Source organism: Serinus canaria, chromosome 10 (genome assembly GCF_022539315.1).
Source record: "Serinus canaria isolate serCan28SL12 chromosome 10, serCan2020, whole genome shotgun sequence".
NCBI lineage: Eukaryota > Metazoa > Chordata > Aves > Passeriformes > Fringillidae > Serinus > Serinus canaria.
The window spans coordinates 19,435,193-19,460,350 of NC_066324.1; the positions used below are offsets into that span (position 1 = coordinate 19,435,193).

Below are 25,158 nucleotides of genomic sequence, written 5' to 3' on the forward strand. Positions count from 1 at the left end.
ATTTTAGAGGGCTAAAACACACTCAGTTTATTTTTATGAACCCCAACAGCAGCAAAGCTAGTTTCAAAACACAGCTGTAACTTGGAAATAGTAACAGGAAACATTTGGGTTTGGAAGGACTGAGATAAAACACTCTAAAGAGATCCTTCTCTTTTTGGATACAGATCAAGTATGACTAGTGCCCATGCCCTCAAAAGACATTTTTTCAAGGAATTCTTCCTTCTGGAAGAAAGCTTCACTCTTTTTTCTCCTCAACACTGCCTGCAAGTGAATCCCCACATTTCTCCTCCCACTCTCATGCAATGATGCTTTTTTTCTGCTACACCTCTGACCCTCCAGACTCTCTTCTGCCCTCCTCTGCTTGCACTTCATTTTACCTCACAAAGTCCCTGCACATTCCCTGTCTTCTTCAGACCATCAGGAAGGAGCATTGCAAATTCTTTTAAACAGCAGCTACAGATTGCCCATGGAATGAGATGGGGTAACTGCAGCTCCCAGCTGCTGCAGAGCTCTCTCAGCAGAGCCCTGAGTGCTGCTGGAGCCCAGTGAAGTTGCAAGAGTTCCCCACTTGGAAATGATCTGCCTGGGGCTGCTGCTGGGGGCAGCAGGGAACAGCAGCACCCAGAGCAGTGTCAGGCAGTCGGTTGGAAATCGGAAATCATCATCATCCTGATGTGTTCTGGGTGACGACAGACAGCTTCCACATAGGCAACCACCACAGGACTATTTCTCCTCTCCTCTCCTCTCCTCTCCTCTCCTCTCCTCTCCTCTCCTCTCCTCTCCTCTCCTCTCTCTCCTCTCCTCTCCTCTCCTCTCCTCTCCTCTCCTCTCCTCTCCTCTCCTCTCCTCTCCTCTCCTCTCCTCGCCTCTCCTCTCCTCTCCTCTCCTCTCCTCTCCTCTCCTCTCCTCTCCTCTCCTCTCCTCTCCTCTCCCTCCCTCTCCTCTCCTCTCCTCCCTCTCCTCCTCTCCTCTCCTCTCCTCTCCTCTCCTCTCCTCTCCTCTCCTCTCCTCTCCTCTCCTCTCCTCTCCTCTCCTCTCCTCTCCTCTCCTCCTTTCTTTTCTTTTCTTTTCCAACACCCCAAAATGCGAGTGAGTGTTATCAGACCAGTATTTACAAATGCTTAAAACATCCTAGGGAGGTGAACAGAGGCAACCTCACCTGGAGGACAGGTGCTTTGGAGAGGGTTTCAGGGAAGCTTTAGAAGTGTTACTTAGCCTGTGCTCAGGTATTTGCAGCTGTGTTATAACAACTGCAGGAGCTGATTTGAGAAGCTGCCTGAAATCCCTGGTGTCAGCCGTGTGCTGAGTGTGGTCTGGGTGCTGCTCCTTCACTGGTCTGTGAGGCTTCGCTCAGATCCTGGTGCTAACAAACTCTTAGCTCTCTTCTTTTTCAAGACTTTGGATTTTACTTCTAAATTTCACATATCTTGCATATTCATATGAGCATTTGTGTGAGGGCATGCAAATCAGGAGTGTTCTCTACATCGACGTGCAGGTATAAAGGTGTGCAGAAACCTGCACACTTCTCAGGGTTCTTAATTTAACCTGAGTCCTGAAAAGCCTTTCCAGCTGCAAAATGCAGCTTTGAGCTAAGCTTCCCATGTGCAAAGGCATGGGCCTCTGCCAGCCACTCAAGGTGCTGCAAAAATGGGGCACCTATGTTTCTTTTGCTTCTTTTTCTTTGCAGACCACAGCATTAGAGAATAGCTTGTCTCTTTGTATTGTGCTGGTTTCTTTTGCACTGTAATTGTCCTCTCTCTTCCTGCAGCTGATCAAATCATATCATTGAACTTAGTGCCTTTTTTTTCCCCTCTATTTTTTTCCTGTCCGCTCACACACACCCATGGCAAGGAGCAGCCTGACACCATTTGACATCTCTTTGCTTCCTCATTTCAATATTAACTGTTTACCAGAAGAGAAACAGGTTTGGGGTGCGGGTGCTGAGCCTGTGTGTGAGCAACAGCTCTTTTGCCCTCTGTCCCTCACAGCCACAGGTCATCTCTCTGAGCTGCCTGGGACAGCCCCATGCTATTGGCACCAGCCTGACCTCAGCAGGGACAGCTCTGTGGATGTGCTGCACTCTCTGCTTGGGCTGGGGTGCAGTGACAAGGCTCAGAGCTGTGCCTGCTGCCACTCTCACAACGGACTTGCTGAAGGATTCCTACCCCTCCACAGAGCAATAATAATGACCCAGCTGCAGTTTAAAGATGCTTTTTGGGTAAGTGAGCATTTACTATGTGTTTCCTATATTCAATGTATCTGTATTTTAACTTTTTAAAATATACAGCTTGGTTCTATATATAGTTTAAAACTAATTTAATGCTGTTCTGTGTTCTCAATTTAGTTTAGTAAAAATCCAAATTTGTTTCCAAGCAAAAACATAGTGTTTAGTAGTGTGTTTGATCCTGGGCAGAAGGGTGCAGTGTGAAGAATATATGCAGTGCCCATAGAACCACTGACATTCCCAGTTCCTGTGCTAGGGCCAGAAGCCCCTTTTGAAAGGGACATGGCTTTGTCTGTGTCACAGTGCTAAGAACCTGCTTGCAGTGAGTGTCCTCAGCTCTACAAGTGGCTCCCAGGTGAGCTGTTGCTAATTATAGGCTGAATTCCCTCCTGTTTGGTGAAGAGTAGAGCCAGCAGCTGTGAGCAAAATGCTCCTGCTCAGCTCCCTCCAGGCTCCCACCCTGCTGCCAGGAGCATTCCCAGGCATGCAGAGCCCAGGAGCTGTGAGGCAGCGCAGGTCAGAAAGGACCAGCAGTGACACTCCACAGCTAAGCCCAAACACTCACAGCTGACCTAAAACTACCAAATACTGGAACAAGGAGATCTTCTCCATACCTGTTATTTTACTTTTGTTTGAAAATCCTTTTAGTCTCCTGTTTTCAAGCTCTTTTCCTGCAGTTACAAGGTAAAAGGACCTTAGTAATTCCTCTGTGATAATCTGAGTTTCTCTTGCAATTGGAGAATTAAAGTTCAAAATCAAAATTCTATCATTGCAAAGTTGAGTAAACAGGATGTTATGTGGTTGCCTCTTTTCTGGGCAGTCATTTATCCAGCATCAAGGACTGACTTAAAGAAAGACATGAAGCTATATGAACTCTTTCTGCCTTTGCCTGGCTGCTCTTTCTGCTTGGGCTCTCTTTCCCTCCACCCACGCTTCAGGGTAAACTCTCTCTTGGTAGAAACCAGAAGGGCAGAGGCAAAAACACATTTCAGTGAACCACCATCCTCCTGGCACTTCCAGGAAGCCCTCCCCACCCCCACTGCAGGACTAGATTTGAACAGTTAAAAAGAATAAAAATACAATGAGGAAATACGAAAGTCGCTGTTGATGCTGGGACTAGCTGTGCATGACCACACCTATGTGAGATTCTCCTCCTTTCTGCACCCACTGACTACACAGAGCAGTGCACAGGGTGGGACAGAGCTGCCCTGGGACCTCAGCCCCTGCATTGCTGAGCTGCCTTGGAAAACAAGCCACCTACTTTAGAGCTGGTGCATTTGGTATAGTTACTTTGCAATGCCTTGGTCTTCAGGGAGAATCAATCAAGCCATGGGAGCAGTGTGAGGGTGATTAATGGCAGCTGACAATCTGGCCAGGCTGGTTCTTCATGGCTCTTCTTCCCTAAACTTCTCCCCTGTGCTTAGTCACATTACCATGACTCAAATCCTTGCTTGGCTTTGAAGCTAACACCTTATTAAAGGAAAGCATCTTTGGATTTCATGTTTTTTGGCTGGAAATGTATTGCCCAGATTGATTAAGAGAGCAAGAATGTATCTGGTTGCAGGATAGAAGCTTTAGCTATCCAGTAAGTCTTTAAAAGTGAAAACTCACAGGATATTGCACAACACAGCACAAGCGTGCAGCATGCCCCCCAGATCACAAGATCAGCAAATATTTTTGCATTCATAAGGTTCTGTAGTGAGAGGAAAATGTATTCATGTGGTTTGCTTCAGCAAGCAATCATCTCCTGTATTTGGTCTGTACACTGAAGAGAAACTTTCTGATGGACACCCAAGAGGTGTTTGCTCCATGGTGGGTGCCTCAGCACAGAGCCCTGACCTCTGATTGCTGCACCCCCTCCCTGTGCCTCACCCTGCCAAGGTGTCCCTGAACAACTGCTACCTGCTCCACCATCAGGAAACTTTTGGATAAGCAGGGGTTTCCTCATGTAAAATATGTAAAGAAACCCTAAAAACAGGAGATCTCCCCAGCTAACAGAGAAAGAGCACCGTTCATCCCTCCCCAAAGTTCTCCCTGTTCATAGAACAGGGTGTGCTGCCTTCCAGGAAAATGCAACTTGTTCCTCATAACAGGTTTAAATTTTATCCTCTCTTTTCCAAATAAATGTAGCAGTGATGGTGTACTGTACTAAAACTTCCACACTTAGTTCATTTTTACTTTCTTTGTAGCACGGCCTGAGCTACAAAAACCTGTGTATTTTTAAATTACAATTTAATTACAATTTTTATTTCTATATGCTCCACACTCTCTGTAATGGTTTAAGGGACAGTTGCTCAAAGTCTGCACTAAAATGTGCTTCCTAGCAGAAGTTTTCTATCCTCTGATAACATTTTTTGGAAAATGTTAGTGAGATGGAAATTCACATGGGGTGTGATAGCCAGTGCAGGGCAGTTGCTGATGGATTAATATTCTGCTGGGCTGCTGTACAAGCCTAACAGATGTTACCTGTCTTCTCTAGCATCACTTGAGACAGGTAGGGGAATTCTCATGTTAAAGGGGAGTGCGTGTGTGGCACCAGCATGTTCCATGGTAATGGGGTTATGTTAACAGGCAGAGCAACAGTAATTTTGTTTGTTACAAAAACCACTATCCAAGAAAATCTTTTCCCCTCAGCCACGGAGTGTCTTTCTAATCTCATTCTCTGTTCTTGCACTCATTATTGCTTTTCCTTTGCAATTTCTGTCATTGCCTTTTCCTTCTATTTAATCTCCCTCCAACCTGCTGCTCAAAACTGCAGTTGCACCCCTGAAATGCAGCTATTTCTGGCCAAGGGATAGGAAGGTAGTGGCACCACTTCCTGCTTTGCCTTGCCCACCTGGGAACAGGGAATGAGGAAAACTTCCAGAGGAGCTGGTTGGTTTTGGGGCAGGCTCCAAAGTGCCCAGAGTTGAGTGGGAGCAAATCTGTTCCCTGGTACAGCTTTGAATCAAACTCAAGCAGCCAAGTCAGTTCTGAAAATGTGTCATGAGCTCCTATGGTACTTAGGATTTAAAAATAAGTGCTTGAAGTGTGAAATGCTTGCTTCTTCTCGGCTGTGGGATGAGCTTGGGGCTTGTGAATTCTCACAGCTAGCATATAAAAGTGTGGGGGAGATGCAGGCTGGCAAATATGAAGCAGGCCTTGAACATGGGCTGGCAGGATTTGCTCCCCTGCCCTGCTGTGGGCTGGTCCTTTCACATCCCTGCCTGTGGAGCTGTGGTTGTGGTCAGACACTGCAGCAGTGGGAGCTGGGGGAGTGCTCCAGGAGCAGGGACTGTTACAAAGATGATAATGTCACTTGCTTTGACTTCAGGCTATGCTCAGCCTCAGGTTCAGTGTGAAGTTGACTTTGTAGATGAGCCTCTCAACTCCTACTGCAGCTTTTTCACACAATGGTCTGTTATACACGCCAAAAAAAAGATGTAATTAGCTTCACAAATAATTTAGCTTCTGATGAGACTCTTAACTGTGGAACAAGAGCTCCATGGTGATAAAAGTCACAGTAAAACTATTTCCTAAGCTTATTGGGCAACGTGCTGAAGAAATACAGCATCAATTGTTTTACTCAATATAGAAAGTTTTTTTATAGCAGGAGCTACCCTGCTTTCCTGTAGAGGCTGAGCTTTGCAGGGCCCGCTGTTTAGCAGCAGGTATGTGAGGAGGAAGTGATACTGGGCAGGTTTGTTGGGAGGAACTGGAGCTGGGGGGGCTCCAGCCAGCCCAACACCCCGAGGCTGAGCTCAGGCAGGCAGGGATGAGGCTGGCAAACCTTCCAGCCTGGCATCCCAGCTTTGCAAGAGGGAGTTTGCGCCAAGTTTGATTTGAATGGCATGGCACCAGCTGCATCTGACCCTACAGACACAAGGCAGGTTGAGATAAATCATCTCCCTGCACAACAGCACACAGGTGGGATCTGCTGTCAGCACCTCCTGCACTCCCTGAGTCCAGAGGTGTGGCCATGGTCCTGCTGCCCTCCCTGAGTTCCAGAGGTGTGGCTATGGTCCTGCTGCAAGCCCTGAGCTCCAGAGGTGTGGCCATGGTCCTGAGCTCCCTGAGCTCCAGAGGTGTGGCCATGGTCCTGCTCTCCCTGAGCTCCAGAGGTGTGGCCATGGTCCTGCTGCAAGCCCTGAGCTCCAGAGGTGTGGCCATGGTCCTGAGCTCCCTGAGCTCCAGAGGTGTGGCCATGGTCCTGAGCTCCCTGAGCTCCAGAGGTGTGGCTATGGTCCTGCTGCAAGCCCTGAGCTCCAGAGGTGTGGCCATGGTCATGCTCTCCCTGAGCTCCAGAGGTGTGGCCATGGTCCTGCTCTCCCTGAGCTCCAGAGGTGTGGCCATGGTCCTGCACTCCCTGAGCTCCAGAGGTGTGGCCATGGTCCTGCTCTCCCTGAGCTCCAGAGGTGTGGCCATGGTCCTGAGCTCCCTGAGCTCCAGAGGTGTGGCCATGGTCCTGCACTCCCTGAGCTCCAGAGGTGTGGCCATGGTCCTGAGCTCCCTGAGCTCCAGAGGTGTGGCCATGGTCCTGAGCTCCCTGAGCTCCAGAGGTGTGGCCATGGTCCTGCTCTCCCTGAGCTCCAGAGGTGTGGCCATGGTCCTGAGCTCCCTGAGCTCCAGAGGTGTGGCCATGGTCCTGAGCTCCCTGAGCTCCAGAGGTGTGGCCATGGTCATGCTCTCCCTGAGCTCCAGAGGTGTGGCCATGGTCCTGAGCTCCCTGAGCTCCAGAGGTGTGGCCATGGTCATGCTCTCCCTGAGCTCCAGAGGTGTGGCCATGGTTATAGTGCTGGTCACATCCAGGCCAAGTCATTGCTGCAGGACATGTGGAAATGGGGAATAAAGGGGGAACCTGCTTGGAAAAGTTGGACTGGTTGCCCAGCTGATGTCTGTGTTTGTTGTGAGGTCGACTTCATCTCCACAGAAGAGGCTGCTCTACTCTCTTTTTGCATGCAATTTCTTCCTCCATTTCCCCAGCTGCTCAGGGACATTGGCTCCCTGAGGCAATGAGAAGAACCCGTGGAGGGTGCAGGGGGAGCAATCACAACAGTCATTGAAACCAGAGGAAATTACAAGCAGAAAACCCGAGCAGTCATTGTGGCTATGGAAACACTTCACTTGTTTCACAAGTCAGTTTTGAGCAGAGCACAACAGCTAAAATGAAGCTCAAATGAGCTAACACTAGATGAATGGATTAAGAGAGTTCAGTTTGGGTCAGTGACTGAAATAATTAGACAGTTAAATATACTTTATTATAATTTTCTGATGACCATGTTGCAGCTGAGAGGTTTGAATATTAAAATTGATCAATTAATTAAGTCACTGTGACAACTTTGTTAATATTTTTACACAGCTGTATCTGGTTTGTTTTGATCCATCCTGCTCTGCAAAAGTTGGTTGGTTTACTTGGGCTCATAGAAGGGGAGGATTCTTATTTCTGCCAATTTTAAGTGTGCCATGAGTCTGTATTTTAAATATGGAATGGGTGAGTCATGGACTCTGCCCACATGTACACAGCTCCATCTACCCAACACCACTTAAAGAGTGTTTGTCACAGCCAGCTGGAAATGGAGCCTCTCTCAGAGATCAGGGGGTGTCCTCTGACTTGTCAGAGCAGCCCACTGAGGTGCATTTTCTGAGGCAGTCCCAGAATGGCCGAGGCTGAAAGAGGCCTCTGAACATCTCCAGCCTCACCTCGCCCAGCACAGGGCCAGTCACAGCAGAGCTCAGAGCATCTCCACATCCTCTCTGGTACTGTGTCTCACCACCTCTCAGCAAAAACCTTTCTGTGCCTAAACAGGACTTCTTGAATTTCCACAGGTGCTCGCTGCCTCTTGCCCTGTCCCTGGGTGCCCCTGCAAAGCCCTGGCTCCATCTTCCCTGCTCCCTCCCACAGGAATTTAAACACACTGAGCTCCTTTCTGCAGGCTGAGCAGTGCCAGCCCTCAGCCTCTCCTCCCACCAGAGCTTCTCCAGGGTGAATCTCAGAGTGTCCCTAGGAATCTCATTTCAACAGATTTTTCCTGGCAGGACTGGGTGGTTCACAGCCTGTCCCTTTCCTCCCTCCAGGCTGACACTCCTGACACTCCTGCAGAGTGCTCTCTTTCTTCAGTCACTGGCTGCAGACTCTGAGCTTGGGCTGCTTCCTAGGCACAGGGGAACACTTGGAATTTCAATCCAGTAACATTCATTGCATGCTTGTATGGAAGGCAAGTTAGGCTGCTTGGTTATATTTCAGCTCCTTTATCTCAAGAAGACCTTTTTCTGATTTCATTTTCCTGCCTTGCCACAGCAAGGTAGATTCCAGCTGGCATTTGGCACAGAAAACACCAGTTTCATCTCCAGTTTAATGTAGGTTTTGTAATAAAACTTTCCTCAGCAGTCATAGTTCAATAATGTACAAAACTTGCAGTGCTGTTCAGTAAGAGTTTGGGGATTTGAGGCTGAGATGAGGTGAGCGCTGGGGGAGCAGCTCTGCATGGAGATCACTCAGCCTTGCTCGGGGTGTCAAGGTGAAGAAAAAAGCCCACATTGAGAACATGCATCTGGATCCCAATAGCTTTTCACTTCCCCAGAGAATTATTCCCTTACTGTACATAGAGTTTAGTACTTCTTTAAAGTGGTGGGAAAATGTCACTGAACAAGACTGAGGAATTGAAAAGTTCCATAGCTCCTCATGCAACTTTATCTTTGCTTGAAATGAAAGGCAACAGTCTTGGGAATTGAGTGAAAATGTACCAGCTCAGGCTAGCTTAGAGATACTAACTCCTGTGGTCCCATTCAGAGCAAATGAATAAATAAACACAAGATTTTTTCCTTCAATATAAGAGCTTTTCAAATCCCGAGGCTATTTTGTGCTGCTCTCAATTTGTCCAGGCCTAATGTATTCCTAATATGAAAGAAAAAAAAAAATAAAGGGTGGGGGCAAAGACAAAAAGGAAAATAGGTGGTCAGCAGCTCTGAGGTCTGAGTCTCATCACCTGATGCTCCGTGCAGTAGGTGCTGTCATTACTGAAGGGTTATTAACAAGTCAGGACTGACAAACAGCCCTGGGGCTGCTGCTCAGTGGGATGGAAATTCCCAGGAGCACCAGGAGCAGGAAAGGAGGGCCCTGCTATTGAAAGAGCCTGGATGGACATTTGATCAGGACATGGGTTTCTGACAGAATCCTTTTTTTGTGGGAAAACACGGTTTTACTGGGGTAGGAGTGCTGTTTTGGAAGATGAAGCTGGGCTTTGATGACAAAGTTTACACCTGGTAAAGGCTCTCCCTGGAGATGGAGAATGAAGGTGCATTTGCTAAGCAGAGAGGAGGAGGAGGAGGAGAAGGAGGAGAAGGAAGGAGAAGAAAGGAGGAGAAGGAAGGAGGAGGAGGAGAAGGAAGGAGGAGAAGGAAGGGGGAGAAGGAGGAGAAGGAAGGAGAAGGAAGGAGGAGGAGGAGAAGGAAGGAGGAGAAGGAAGAAGGAGAAGAAAGGAGGAGAAGGAGGAGAAGGAAGGAGGAGGAGGAGAAGGAAGGAGGAGGAGGAGAAGGAAGGAGGAGAAGTAGTAGAAGGAAGGAGGAGAAGGAGGAGAAGGAAGGAGGAGAAGGAGGAGAAGGAAGGAGGAGAAGGAGGAGAAGGAAGGAGGAGAAGGAGAAGGAAGGAAGAGAAGGAACAGCCCTCTGTGGTTCTGGGAGCTCTGCAGGGGAAGGCACACTCTGCAACAGGAACTGGAGCTTTCCTTGCCCACAGCCACTGCCTGCAGCCCGGAGTCCTCGTGCCACGAGGTTCACCCCCACATGGAACAGCTGGAGAAGGAGGTTCAGATGCAATTCCCCTTCCCTGGACAAGCAGCACATGGGGGTGGTGTGGCAGCTGTGGCAGGGGGTGACACAATCAGACTCTAATGGAGTGTAATAATGTTGCATCATGTTGAGTAATCGGATATGTTGAAAATTACCATTTAGGTGGCAAAGATCTCTTGTGAAATGGAATTGGTACCATGTAGATATTGAAATAATCTTTACTAAGAAGTGAAGTAAATCTTTAATTCATTCCCCTTCTACAGCAAGACTCTGGGAATATTTCCTGAAGTTTTACCCTCCCCCATGTGCCAGGGGACACCAGTAACAAAGGGAGCATAGGTTCAGCAGTGACTTTTATGAAGTGCCTTTTTCAGAACTGACAGGAAACAATTCTAAGCATTTTAAGACAAGGAGGAGAAAGACACATCATTTTTAAAATAAATTAATGTACTAACTAAGCAGGTCTGGTTCCAGTGGCTCTGTAAGACCTGTGGACAGTTATCTCTGTGCTTGAGCAGGTCAGGGCTGTTTCAGTTTCACTCACCAAGGTCTGGGACTGAGCTCACAGTGCTTGTAGAAGGACAGGGGCCCTCCTATAACAGAGAAGAAACTGGAAGCGGATGAACCAAAGAGGAATAGAAACAAAAGTAATCTCTGATCATTATTTTGTGTAAAACAGAAGTACCCTCTACTTGTAAGATTCTATTTCTCCTCGTTTTTCTTCCAGTTTCTCTTGTGTAGCTAATGAACATCTGATCTCACCACTGACACATTTATCTGTCATGCTTCAGAAGGACCATGGTGACAGTGCTGTGCCTTCTGAAAGATAGGTGCAAATCCTCACTTCTGGCCTCTCTGTTGGCTCCCAAGGAAAAGCCACTTTAGTTTGTGGATTTAGCTGTTGTCTGAAGTCATGTGGAGAAAATACAAAGGGGTGCTGCCACCTCAAAACTGTGTCATGTAGCCACATCAAGCTCCCATTAAAACTGGTGAGGGATTCTGCTGCCTCCTGTCCCATTTCGTATTAACCCCATCACAGAGGTGTTCCAGAAGTTTGTTCTGTATGGATTTCCTGAATGGATTTCTAGTTTCATCATGGTTTTTCTTGTGATGCATATCTGCCTGCTGGCTCCTTTCTCCTTCCGCTGGCACAGGAGAACTGGGGCTCTGAACTGCACTCAGAACAATGTTTAATCAAGTTATTAAGAAGGCAACCTAAAACAGAGATAATAAGCACAAGCAGAGTCCTTTTAGTAGACTGGAATGGATACTTTCCAAGGCTGTTCCCTGTGTGCCATGAGCCTGCCAGCCAGCAAAGCACCTGCAAAAGTGAGACAGCCTTTGTGCAGCCATCCCTTTGGATCCGTGCAAATCAGGGAGGGGTTAAAACATGAAGAGAGCCAAACAACATGCTGTGACTGTAAGAATGCCTAATACAGAGCACATGAGCAGTCCAGGATGCCGGGGGGAGGGCAAGTATTTGCAGGGCAGCCCCAAGGAAGGAGGGAATGATGAGGAGGACTCCATTGATGACAGAAGGTTAATTAATGACTTTATTATACTGTATTATTCTATATTATATTACACTATGTTACATTACACCTAAACTGAATCTGCCAAGCACTCAACCCTGCACACACTGCACAGAACCTCATGACTGTCACCCAACAGTCCTGACACATATACACACACACACCTGGCCCTGGTAGGCCAAGGAAACAAAACACCATCACTGTGGGTAAATAACCTCTATATTGCATTCTACTTTTGCACAAACACAGGCACAGCAAATGATGAGAATTTTTTTCCTTTTTCTGAGGTTCAGAGAATGTGAAACCCAGAAATATTCTTGGGAAGAATTGTGCCTTGCTTTTCCCTGTGAAGAGAAATGTGGCTACAGGCGAGGGCTCAGGAAGCTGAGGAGCAAATTCCTCTGTCAGCAGAACTCTAAATCAACCATTTCTTTCTCAGAGAAAACCCACAGGGTCAAGAGCAAAAGACCACTGGGGAGTTACTGTTCTGCTCAGTGTCATTTGCATTGCTACTGTATAGTTTGTGGATCTCAAATTCAGTTTTACCTCTGCCTATCCTGGCTGCTGCAGGGTTGAAGTCTGGTGGGAATCTCACTACAGGGACAGTGGAAGAGGCAGACCAGCAGCCCAGCAACTGGAATGCTGCAGAGGCAGTGGGTTTTCCCTTCTGAATTTTGAAGGTCCCATTCAAGGTTATTTTCTGACAATAAATACCATTTGCTGCCCATGAAAGGTGCTGCATGTCAGATTTAGGTAACAGACTGCATCAAACCTGCAAAGTAAGCCCCTGTGGAAAATGCCCAAGTTGACTTGTGGAATTATCACCCAAATGTCCCTACCTACATCCTGAGCAAACATTTATGTTTCTGACACACAAAGAGTGAATTTACAAGAAGTGACAGAAATCTTGTACAGCCAGCTTCAACCCACCTACTCTTCCTTGCTTTTTCTGCTTATCTGGGGGAAAAAAAAATCAATACTTAAAAAAAAATAGATTTTTAAGCTCGTATAAATTCTGCAGTCAGTCTTGGAAAGCACAAGCACCCATCACATTCCCATCCATTCCAACTGATTTCAGCCAGTAGGAAAAAGGAACTTTTTACACAGTACAGCATGAGCAAATGCTTTTAAACCCACTAAGCAGTTGATGATGACATGAATGTGTGTGGAAAAGGTTTGATATTGCACCCAGCACGGTCAGGGGAGAAGGTTTTGGTCAGAGGTTTCTGATGTGACACCGCTCTGTCCTGGGCATGGTGACCTTCCCCCACGTGTGTGCTCAGCTCAGAACGGGGATGCTGAGCTGCCTTTTCAGCTGCTGGCACATTCCCAGGGCCAGGCAGAAAAGCTGGGGTTGGTTTTGAAAAGGGGTCTTTGATGTGCCCCTGCGGTGGAGCAGAGCTGGGAGGCAGCCCTGGAACAGGAACAGGAAGCTGCAGCAGAGCAGCTCTTATCACAGCAGGGCACCCCAAGATAAGAGCTGCACAGGGGATTGCAGCACACACACTGCAGCCTGCTCACTGCTGTCCTGCTCATTCCAGGAGATCATCTGCAGAAAGGCAGCAGCAAACTTCCCAAAACACTTTGTATCAGGAGTACACTTCTAGAAACACTAGGAAATTTTAAAGTGTACAAGGGGAAAAGCCACCAAACATAAACCAAGTGATTGAATTACAGGGAAAGGCCATGCCATGACAGGCAATAACCAGCCCAAGGTACTTGGAGATTCCCAGTCATGTTTAGGTCTGTTTGCTGCTCCTCTGCACGTACAAAGCCCTTGGCAGAGCACTTGACAAGGAGACTGGCAGATCAAGGGAACAAGATTTGAAACACTCAGGGCCAGTACCCAGTGGTATGATGCAAGAATACAATTAATTGATTTAACTCAGTCAGAACAACTTACTTTCAGTCCAGACTGAGATATCGTGTGATACCACTGTGGATAGAAAGGATTTCTTTCTGACAGTTGAAAAAGATATTGTCAAAATGATGCTGGTTCAAAACTTCACTGTGCCCTGTTCTCTCTAAACTTCCTCCTCTCACCAGTAGTTATTTCCTTTTTAACTCTGGAAAAGTGGATCTTAAGTTTTTGTTTTCTAGAACTGTTACAAGTTTACCTAAACTAAACAAGATATGAATGCAAAACCGGTTTGATTTAGAGAAAAATTCCAAAGATACCCATAATAGATTCAGTGTCAATTATTTTCCTCTTTGAAAATCTGTATTAATAGTTTATTTGTATCGGGTAGCAGCATTTAGCATTTTCAGTCCACAGCCATGTGAGAACACTTCTGATACAAGCTTTGGAAAAATATCATTAGGAACCAAGATGAGGAATGAACTTTGATAATGAAATACTTCCAAACTTAAGAGAAAGTGAGGAGGTGGGGGGGTTAAAAGATTGTTTGAAATATTAGCAGATAATACATTTCAAATAATTCTTAAATAGGGCAGATTAGGCTGAAGGAAGCCCTGAGAGCTCTGCTGTGGCTGTCATTGCTCGTGCCAGCCTCCCTGAGAGGCAGAGCAGGCACTGGGGGTGGATTCTGCTCTCTTTAGCACCACAACAGCTCAGCACCATCCTGCTGGGTACTGAGCAATGCACCCAGTGTCTGCTGTGGAGATTTTCCTTTTCCAGCCCTTCCTGCCCATCAGGGTGGTGCCACTGCCCAGCAGTTCCCTGGGGTTACTGTCCCTCATCTCCTGGACATGGTACCCTGCAGAAAGCAGCTGAGCAGGTGCTGCAGCTGGAGATGCTGGGGTGAGCCCTTTCCTGCTGAGAGGCAGAGCTCCCAGAGCCCTGCAGCTCCCAGAGCCCTGCAGCAAGCCCAGGTGGAGCTCTGGCACTCCCCAAACAGGACACACAGCCTCAGCAGCAGAGGCTGCCCTGGGGGGGATGCTGAGGTGCTGCCAAGCTGGCTCATCCTGCAGGAGCAGGGAGAGCTCTGAGCTGGGCTGTGTAAAGTGCCTCTAAACAAAGCCCTGGGTGGGCAAGCCAGGTGCCGGCATGACTAGAAATGCTCCAGGGAGAGCAGCCACAGCAGAAAAGCCCAGAGTTGCCTCACCACAGCCACAATGGCCTGATGAGCTCATGTCACTGTGATCATCACCAGCTAGACATGCAGAGTGTGCCATGAGTGCTTTGTGCATGGGTTTGGATCATTTTGCTTCAGTTCAGTCCACTGGAAAAGCTATTTACTGAGAGCTGCTTCAGTAATGAACACAGCATTTTAGTCCTTCCTCCTTGATATTATTACATTAGGAGCCTTTTCACTTCAAAATGTAAACTCTTGTACTTCAAAAAGCCTTGCAGTTCCCTCTGAGCACCCAGCAGCACGAGGCTCAGAGGAATATTCTGGAATAAGGCTGATCCTTAGGGAGCTAAAGACACAAGGTCATTCAGCTTGGTGCCACCAGAAGGTAAGAAGAAATTGTGTCACCCCCCAGCAATCCTGGTACCTCCTACCCTCTGGGCAGGGAACTGACACTGCCAGTCTTCCCTTGCAGCCTTCATTTCCGAAGCAAAATCCTCAGAGCCTCTCCCTGATGGCTGCAGGGACCAGCTCAGAGCCAGCCCTGAATAATCTCTGCCCCAGTGAACTCCCACCATTTGCCTGGGTGGTTCCCCATGGAGAAACCTGCACCACGAGGGACAGGGCACAGTCCCAAGGCTCACATCTCCCAGGAAAATGCTGATGGGAGGGAGCAGCAGGGCTAATCCTCAGAGGGAAAAGAAGAGGAAGGAAGGATGGGTATCCCAGAGTGCTCACTGTCATCATCTCTGCTTGCAGGCTTCCATGCCTCCTTTTAGGTGTTCTAGGAAAAGCTGTTCTGTTTAAACACAGCACAGGAGTTGTAGTTCATAGGGGTTCAGTCCTATAATCCCCTCCACATTTATTTTGTCTCTGAAGGAACAGTGCTGCTCATTGCATTGGAGGGAAGCAACTTTTGTCGCTGGGCAGAGGGGAGGAAAGGCTGCCCCTCCTTTACTGGGGGTTTTCAGGAAGAAAACAAGAAGAAAATCCCCAGGCAGAGAGCAGAGCACACGTACAGAGTTAGGGGGTGAATTTCAGGACAACATAGCTCTGCTCACAACACTGCAATCCCTGTCAAGCACTTTCTTGGTGGTAATTATAGGCCTGTTGGCCAACAAGGAATAAGGAATCTTTTATAGCAACAAGGATTAAATCCTCTTTCACAGCCACACACGCTTTGACTGAGCAGAATCCCTTTATTGGCAATGAGAGAAATTACTGGTGGTGAGTCAAATCACCCTCTTCCAAGCAACTAGATTTGAGTGTAAGCCAATGATGTTTTACACATTTAATGCCTATATTTATTATCTAATTAAAGCGTTTTTTTAATTTCTAAAAAAATATAAAATAGTACTTTGACTATTCATTACTTCTTAGAATCAGAACAAAATCCTTTCTGAGAAGCACCAAGCACTGTCTGAGCAGTGCAGATTAACAGCTTTTGCAAAACCACTCAGTGAGGGTGCTAATTATAACAGAAAATGGTAAATGGAAAATGGAATAGAGGCAAGACAGCTTAGCAAGGCTAGACAGTTGTTTAATGAGATCCAATCTTGCTGTCTGATTGTCTTGACAAAGAAAATGTGGGGTCAGTTATGGTGCTGCACAGGAAATCCTTAAGATACTAGATAAAAACAAAACGGGGCTGAACAGACAAAGCAGGGAAAGAACTCTGAAATGGGCAAAGACACTGCTCTGGGGGAGATGCTGGATCCTGCCATAAGACCCTTAGAATGGGCTGGAAATAACTGTGCTTGAAACAAAGAGGTAAAATGAAATATTGGGCAGGAGGCATCTGATAACCTTCAAGCGTGGCGTAACAGAAAAGAGATAAAAATCAAAGTTTCAAAGTACAAAATGGGAGTAAGAGATCAGTAGTGAAAAAATCCAATATACTCTAAGACCTTGTTGAATAAAATAGCAGGAGAGGAGAGAACTGCAGGTATATCTGTAGATCATAGCTCATTTAAGTGCCACTGCTATGATTTGATAGTGAAGGAAGGCAAACACAATCCTCTGATGGACCAAAAGTGTTTCTTTGAGAGCTGACATTAATGCCATGGTACAAAGCAGCACTTGGTCTTTACTGGAGTGGTAAAGCATCACCCTTGTCCAACAGGGATTTATTCAGCCTTGAACAGGTGCTGTAACAACACGTGGGAATCAATGGGGTGACAAAGCAGAATGTCAGGAAAGGGCAGAGGAGGTTTGTTTGGATGCAAGGAGGGGTTGAGAGAGGATGCAGTTGTACAACATGTGAAAAAAGAAACAGAGGTGTTGAAATGAAAGGGAAACATTTGTGCAAGTAAGCTGAGGCCTGAGTGATTCATGGCTCCCTTGTGGTTGGAAATTCAGAAGCAGTGCTACAGGATGAGTGACCAGAGCAGCTCCCACTTGTCTCACCCTGGCTGTGGTGTTTCCTCTCCCTCTGCAGCCCGGGCAGGTGGAACAAGCTGCTCAGGGCACAGCCAGAGCTGCTGCCTGCGAGCCCTGCTTTGCATTTCTCACCCTGCTGTTTCTGAAACAGGGCCTCCACATTCTTTGGGAACACAGAGGAGGACAAGAAAGCAAATTTTGAGATGAATGCCCCCCAAAATGAAGATAGATTAAATAAGTGTCTGTAGTAGGAGCCCTCCTTAGGAGCCAAACCTCTCTACCAGAGAGAGGTAGAGCTGGTTGCTGCCAGCCAGGGGAACAACCCCCAGAGGAACCTGGCAGGCAGCAGTGCTTCCAGGGGCCTGGGGAAATTCCCAGTGGACTCAGCCCATCAGGCTGCCCCCAGCACACTGCTGGGCTTGTGTGCATGTTTTTGGGCTGATAACAAGTTAGGGTTGCATTCTCTGTTTAAGGAATTCAATAAGCCTTCTCTCAGACATAAAGAATTTGTCATCCTTTCAGTGTAACAACTGTACCATTTAAAAGAGGTGGGGAGAGGCACCAGTTGAGTTTTAGCATTTACTGAACAAAGAGAGGTATTGAACAGAGGGGCAGACTAACTTCCCAGTGAGCTTGTCACTGCCCTTGCTGCCTGTGGCAGGGGCTGACTGCTGTGGTGATGCCAGCCCACGGGATATTTTCACTTACCTCATGGGCAGCATTTCTGGGACAAGAAAGCTCTGTGCACAGCTATGGGATATAGCTGATTGCATCTGAAAATGTTCAGTTAAAATGCTGGGGGTGCGAGCTGGTTGTGGGGCATCTGACCAGAGTTTCTGCCAGGCAGAGGGAGCCATTTATGGTAATTTTTTTACAGCAGTGATGCCTTCTGCCATTGGAATGTCCTCACAAAAAAGAGGGGAGGGAAATGCTAAGTCCATTGCCAGGGTATTATCAAGAACCTTTCCTACTTTTCCTTCTGAATGGCAAAACTTGCTGCTTCTCATTTATTTCACAGCAGGATCCCTTCTGTGATATGTGTGTAAATTGCCCTTGGAAACAATAGGAAAACTAATGTTTTGGGCTGGAGATCCTGTTTCTTCAGGGGTGATGGCTTTAACAATGGACTGTAGCACTGGGAATGTTACTACAGCCTGTAGGTTTACAGGGATTGTCTGCAGGAATTTATCCTAGCTCTTGAAGAAGCAAAAAAAAAATTGTTCCTAGATTTGCAAATCTCCCTGGAAGCCCCAAGGCCTGTGTGAGCAGCACCTCAGCTGGGGGAGGCTGCCATCAACCAGCACCACTCATCCCCAGAGCTCCCCTGCTCCTCTCCAGTCCCAGCAACAAGGAAGCAAAGGCACAAGCTCAGGTGCCCAGCAGTTGCTTGCCAGAGGATCTTTTCCAAGTACCAAAACTTAAACAGCTGTCTTCTTCACAGTGGTGGTGGAAAGCAATAAAGTAACCCATTTATTAAATGGTAACTGCTTAGGGGACAGTGGATGGATGCATAAACTGCACTCAGTTCATATGTAAGGGCTTGTATTGTGGATAAACTGCTTGAGGGAAGGAACACACTCATTCTCTTTATGCTTTCACAGCCTGTGATTTTACCCTAATGCTGCAACATAAAGCTCAGAAAACATTCACCACTACATTTTCAATAGCATTATCACTGTGGACTGGTTAACTCAGGCTCCCTGTGGAAAAATAGCCTGTCCTGATCCTGTTGTGAGGCAGTGGGAGGAGCAGGAGTAGAACACAGAAATCCTGTCTGCCTGTGCTAGGAGCCCTCCCATGAAAACACCGCTGACCAGGTGGCACAGTCACTGCCCCACAGGCTGATATTTGTGTGAGCTGACTCTGACCTTTCTTTCTAGAAACATGGTAAGAGGAATTAAGAAATAAGAATTAGAATTAAGGTAAGAGGAACTGATGTGCTTAACAGCTATTACTTTTTCTTTCTGTCTTCAGTGCAAGGAGTTCACCTTCCACACTGGCTACGAGGTGCTCGTACAGCGGCTGCTGGAGGGGAAGAAGATGTGCAAAGATGTGGAGGATTTGCTCAAGCAGAGGTATGAAAATCAGAGTGAAAAAAAGGTGAACAACCTCCTTTTTTGTCTCATTTGGCATCTGGAAGGGAATAGCAGGCTGTTTCTCAGTTTGGTATTGTTATGAGCTTGCATAGAAAAGCCTGAGTAATTGGAATCCCAGCCTTGTGATGTGAAGTTGGATAAATAGAAATCTCCTGAGAAGGGAAGAGAAGGTTGAGAGTCAGAAACCCAGAGCTCCACTAAGACCCCTCATTATGGGTCTAAAAGTACACTGTAGCACCCACATCCACAAGTAACATTTTTAAGTTTCCCCTTTTGCAGGGCAAAAATGACTTGCACATTTTTGTTTCTCTTTGAACATGCTGTTGCCACAGGCACTGTTTCAGTTTCCTGCCAAAAATGAGACTTTTCTCAAATACAAAGCTACATAAAATGCTACCTAAGGCCTTACCCAGACACCCAAACCAGCCCCTGTTGTTCACCAACCTTAGCAGGCTTTGAGTAACAATGTTGTAGTTTATGCTTCTGATTATGTGCTTCTTGGTGCTTCTCAACAGCAACTAAGGACAGCTGACAATTTTATGGGTGAGAAAATGTGGATCACACTGCTGCTCTGCCTCCTTTGCCATTCATTTTTGTAGTTGTGACTTGGAAAAACAGCTCTGAAATTTGGTTCTGTTTTTAGGTGCATTCAGCAGTGTCAGCATGTAGCATGGAGCACACACTCACTCAGGTGGGACACGTAGGAAAGACCACACAAATATGGATTATATATCCAGCAGGCAATCTCAGAGCAGCTCATCTCAGTACTGTCACCTTAAGAATATTGCTCTACCTTCCTGCTTTTTCTTCCCATGCTGTTCCCATCTAGTTTTTTGGGTTTAGGGTGGCTTTCTGAAGGTTGATTTTAAAGCCCTGGGACTTTCAAGGGTGTGTGAGTTGTCAGAACCAAAGGTGGCTGTTTCACCACCTGTGAAGCATCCCATCAAAACCTGAAGCTTTTTAAGTTGCTTTTCTCAACCACCAGTGGAAGACTGTGATATTGGCACACATCACACAGTCCTGAAGTCACATCTGCCTGATGGCAGCTTAGCTGCAAGTGTTTGAAACAGCTCCTTTGGGCCTCATACTGTGGCATTCACATTCTCTGAAAAATCCCTTTGCCCAGGATTTTTCTCCTGGGAAGCTGAGAAGCCTCAGAGAAAAAGGGGAACAATAATTATCTCATTTGCTTCTCCTGTGTTGTGCTCATGTGGAATGTGTTTGGAGATTGTTCACCCACAGGTGATTGTTCCATTGCATTCTGCTGGGAGTTGTTTTCACTCTTTGGCCAATCAGGGCCAGGCTGCATCAGGACTCTGGAGAGAGTCATGAGTTTTCATTATTATCTTTTTAGCATTCTGTCAGTATCCTTTCTGTATTCTTTAGTATAGTTTAGTTTAGTATTCTTTAATATACTATAGTATATTAAAGAATAATAAATTAAACTATACTAAAGAATACAGAATAAATAATAAAATAATAAAATAATAAAAATAATAAAAATAATCAATAATTAAATTAGCCTTCTGAGAGCATAATAAAATAATAAATTAGCCTTCTGAGAGCATGGAGTCAGATTCATCATTCCTCCCTGCAAATACAACACCATACCTTACAGAGCTCAGAACTGCACTGCAGCCTTTGGGCAGTGCAATTCTGCATCGGGTGCTGCACACGCCTCTGCTCCTGCCAAAACATTGCAGAGGCTTCTGAAAGTTGCAGGATGAGGTTTTTCCTGGTTTTTGGTGGAGGCACAAAGTTCTTTCTGTAAAGAAGAAAAAATACACATACAGTCATTTTGCAAATATTTCCATGAGGTTTTTCCCACCCCCAGGACATTGCAGAGATCGTGTGCACCTGTGTGGGTACGTGCCTGCTGGGGGGAGCAAAAGGAGATGAGAGATGGGCACTGAGTCAAAGATGTGATTTCCTGTTTATTGCTGGCAGATGTTTGTTTCAGCTCGGCCTCACGTCACTCACAGGAATGACCCAGCAGAAGATCAAAGGATGGGATGAATCTCTTTCTAGAGGCTGCCCATGCCATGTGGTTCACCTTGGAATTTCAACAAGGACTCCTGCAGTCCTCAAACCAGCTGCCCTGGCCCTGGCCACACTAACACTCCATCAGTGTTCCAATCACAACTCCCCTAACTGGCCCAGAGAAGGGCCTAAGAGGTTTGGGAGTGAGAAAGCAATTGTATTCCAGAACAAAGCCCAGGGTTAAACCACAAAGCATGTTCTATCTCTGAATGGCTGCAGGGACACCTAGAAGCTGTGTGCAGGAGTGCTGTAAAGTGGGAAAAGCAGCACACAGATGTGAAGAGATGGTGTCAGCCTCCTGTGAAATTCCTCTGACCCTGGGCTAGTCCAGTCCCATCCATGCTGAGGTTTCAGGAGCTGGGACTGGCCATGCTTTTTTCCCATGACATACTTGTGTACTGAGCAAGCAAAGTGGGAGTAATTACTGGAGTAATTCTCATTGCTGCACAGGCACTGGCACTAAGCAAAGCCTCTGACTCAGAAGTGTTTCTTGATACTGAAATCAGAAGAAAATTAATCTATTCTTCATCTGCACATTATGCGTATTTCCATTTTGATGAAATTTCATTCATCTAAAATGAAAAGGAAGTGGTGCCTCTGCATGGCCTGTCACCATGTTTTGCACCCTGTTCCTCAGTCAGGAGTGCCAAGCAGTGATGTAGGAACACCCCCCTGGAACTCAGCAGTTCTGAGTGCAGGAGGGCAGCACATGCAGTGCTCCACCCATGGGAGCCATGGACAGAGGCCAGGAGCTCTCTGCTCCTGCTGCAGGGCCAGCACTGCTGCTCCAGGGCCTGACTGATCTCCTTGGGCTGGGGAGAGTCCCAGGATGAGCCTGCCTGAGCTCCCAGGAGATGTGGATTTGCACCCCGAGCCCAGGGCCAGCAGGAGGGGCCGTGGGACCCTCTCAGGGACCCACCCCAGCAGCTGCTCTGGGGCAAAACTGCAAGAGCAGCTTCAAACTGCTGGAACTCAGCAAAGGCATACCAAGCACCCCCTGGCCAAGTGGGAGGACTGATGGGACTAAAACCCTGCAGGGTTGTAAGGCCTTGCACCCATGTCAGATTTGTGCTTTGAACAAAGAGTTCTCCTCTCCAAAGTGCCAAGTTTCAGGCCAAAACAGTTTGAAATGCTTTGAAACTGCTTCTGAGAACTGAACCCTAACCAAAATCATCCCTCCCCCAGGTGCTAGCACCAGGCTATCTGTTCATCATTTATTATTGACCCTTCCATAATTTTTAGCAGCAAAGACTGACAACTTGTTCCACCCTGGTCTGCACCCAGGAGAAGGGAAGTAACACATTTAGTACAAATACTTTTTTTAAAGAGAATAGAAGTTTCCTCCAGTGCTGGGGGAAGGGAAAGCAAAGGAAATATTTGTATTTCTTTATTAACCATAGAAACAGAGCCACTGTCCTGAGTCACCAGTTACAGTTCCCCATTGGGTGAGATTGTGCCTTCCACAAAGCTGCCCCAGCCTCACCACACAACCACCAGGGCTCATTTGCCCTCGGCCTCAATGGCAGCTCTTCCAGCAGGGCCTCAACTTCCTAATGGATGGAGATACTCCTGCTACCCCTGGCTCCCATTTATTCTCAACCCCTGGCTCTTATTTATTCCCATTTCTTGAATGGATCCTTTGGAACCTGTTCTTCACTGCCCTCACAGCTGGTGTTTTCATGGCTTGAGTCAGCCATCAGTTTTAGGTTCCTTTTGCTCTGTTCTGAACACCTTCATCTCATCTCTGTTCACCTCCTTCTTCCCAGGAGCCCATGTTCTGGGGGCAGAGCTGAACATGGCATTCCACAGGAATCAAAGCCATGGATGGGCTTCATTTTTATCTCATTTCTTCCAGAAATAACTTAGCCAAAGTATTTCAGAGGTTAACTAGGATTGAGGAGATAGAGAAATCAAATAAGTTGCTTTTCTTCTGTTTTGTACTTCAGATACAATTACAGGATTTGTGTAAGTGTGATCCTGGCACCACTAAGAGAAATTGAGTGAGTTTTTCTTTTAACAGAGCACAAGCAGAAGAGAGATATGGGAAAGAGCTGGTTCAGATCGCCCGAAAAGCAGGAGGACAAACAGAAATCAAGTAAGGAATTCTTTTATTATTACTGCAAACAAAATGATCTTGGAAGAAATAGCAGACTCCTGTGTTTTGCCTGTGGATGAGGTCACAACCACTCATTGCAGTGCATTACACAGCTCTTCACAATGTACAGGGAAGTGGGGAAACACCACAGTCCTTCACAGTGGGATTCACTGTTTGTGAATAGTCTCTAGTTAGAAACTGCCAGTAGGTCCTTTGCTGAGTTTTTGTGTTTTTTTAATTTTATGATTCTTAATGTTTAATATTTGCTTCCAAAAGCAGACCAGGTGATGGGGAAAAAAGAGAATGGAAAAGGTTCTCGTGAAATGTTTAGGATGGTGGCTTGACAATTCTGGAAAGCTGGTGAACACTGAGAGACTGGGACAGAACAAAGACCCCAAAAATCAGCTTCTGCAGCAGGAAGAAAGGCTTAGCTTAGGAATACAAAATGTAAATCTCTTTGAAGGGACCTAATTTGTAATAATTCCATGGAACCACTGAAATACACTAAGGTGACATATATTTTTCTCAGTCTCCTCCATTACTATCTTAAATTATGTATAAATTGTGTTGGGAGGGAAGATAGATATTGGTATGGAATTTAACTTAATAAACACTGCTGATAAACTGCTGCTGTTATTGATGGCAGCAGCAGTAATGAGACGTTTTGTCATTATTGTAACAAGCAATAATACAGTAATAAGGTGGCAGAGGGTGGAGATGTGGGGTCACAGAAGACAATCCTGAAAGAGAAGACCTCAATCTAAACACAAACCAGCTCTATTGATCCCTGGGGCCTGCTCCCCTCCTCCATCCCATAGCTCATTTCTTACTGGCAGTCTCTTTTTCACCTCCATTTATCACTCCCAGTGCAAGTGGTTTCCTGTCCATGTTTCATGGGAGAGCTTGTCCCCATGGCAGGTGCCACAGCAAGGCTGGCACAGACGCTGCTGGGCCTCCCCAGGTGCTGGGGAATGCCAGGGCAATGTGCAAGGCTTGCCCTGCCAGTGTTCCAGCTGTGCCTGGCCCCTGAGCAGTGCCCAGGGATGCCCCAGTCCCAGGAGTTGGCTTCTGCCTTCCTGGTACCTCACTTCACCAACCTCATGGGTGAAAAGGAAGGAAAAGAAAAAATGTTCTGAACTGAAAACGTCAGGTTGAGGATGGATGGGTTTTTCTCAACCCAAAGGCTAAAATCAGCATTCCAGGCTCTAAGAAAGGCTTCACCTCAACTCCTCTGCTGGCAGCACAGGGCAGGCAGAGCAAATGTGGGCTGCAACAAGCAGCTTTGGCTGCCCTTCAGTAACTCAGTGGGCAATTCATGGGTCTGCCTTCTCTCAAGAGATTATGAGAGCTTGATTTAGAAGCAAAGCCAAGTCCCAGTGCTGGGATATGGATCCAAGCTCCCCTCAAGTTGGGGGAAGTTTGGGCTTGGGCCCAGCACCACTCTGATCCAGCAATTGTATAGCTTGGCATGGAGGGGAGGCTGAATACACAAACAAAGCTGTGCTGTGGAGCAGATTCACTGTTTCCATAACCCACAGCTGGCCAGGGAGAGACCAGCTCTGCACTGATGCTTTTGTCAGAGCAAGTGTCTCACTGTGCCTGGTCTGAAGCAGAGGGGACACTTCTCTCTCTCATCCAGAATCCTCTGATTGTTTAAGGAATTACACAGAGGGTGAAGGGCATTTGCCCAGGGCAAACAAAGAGTCAGGGAAAACTAGTCTGTCCAGGGCTGGAACAACACAAGAAAATGCAGAGTTTGGTTTTGATACCTTAAAATTGTTGAATTTTCTGTGTCTGTGTGTTCTCCTGAGTGTGAAGTTTCTGTTTGTTTATGTGACATTGATTGCTGGCAGCAGTTGTGCCCTCAAGGTCAGTCCTTCAGGGAGACTTGAGGGAGGGAATCTGTGTACTCCCTGGAATAAGAAAAGCCTGAAAGGACCATGCTGCAACTGTGCCAGTGCATTTTTTCCAAGTGTTTCCTCTTTATAAGACT

General features: G+C 46.7%; 1 protein-coding gene across 4 annotated transcripts in view; it reads left to right on the plus strand.

Annotated features, from left to right (window-relative positions):
• Positions 1-25,158, plus strand: part of PSTPIP1 (proline-serine-threonine phosphatase interacting protein 1) — a 57,947-nt gene that overhangs the window by 5,082 nt on the left and 27,707 nt on the right. The window contains exons 1-4 of one of the 4 annotated variants that reach the window (XM_018923264.3): positions 1,044-1,170; positions 1,989-2,218; positions 18,909-19,009; positions 23,091-23,165. In XM_018923264.3, the coding sequence (XP_018778809.1) occupies positions 2,186-2,218; positions 18,909-19,009; positions 23,091-23,165 (209 nt within the window). In that variant the 5' untranslated portion in view covers positions 1,044-1,170; positions 1,989-2,185. The other 3 variants (XM_018923263.3, XM_050978335.1, XM_009098223.4) reach the window with 3 other exon arrangements.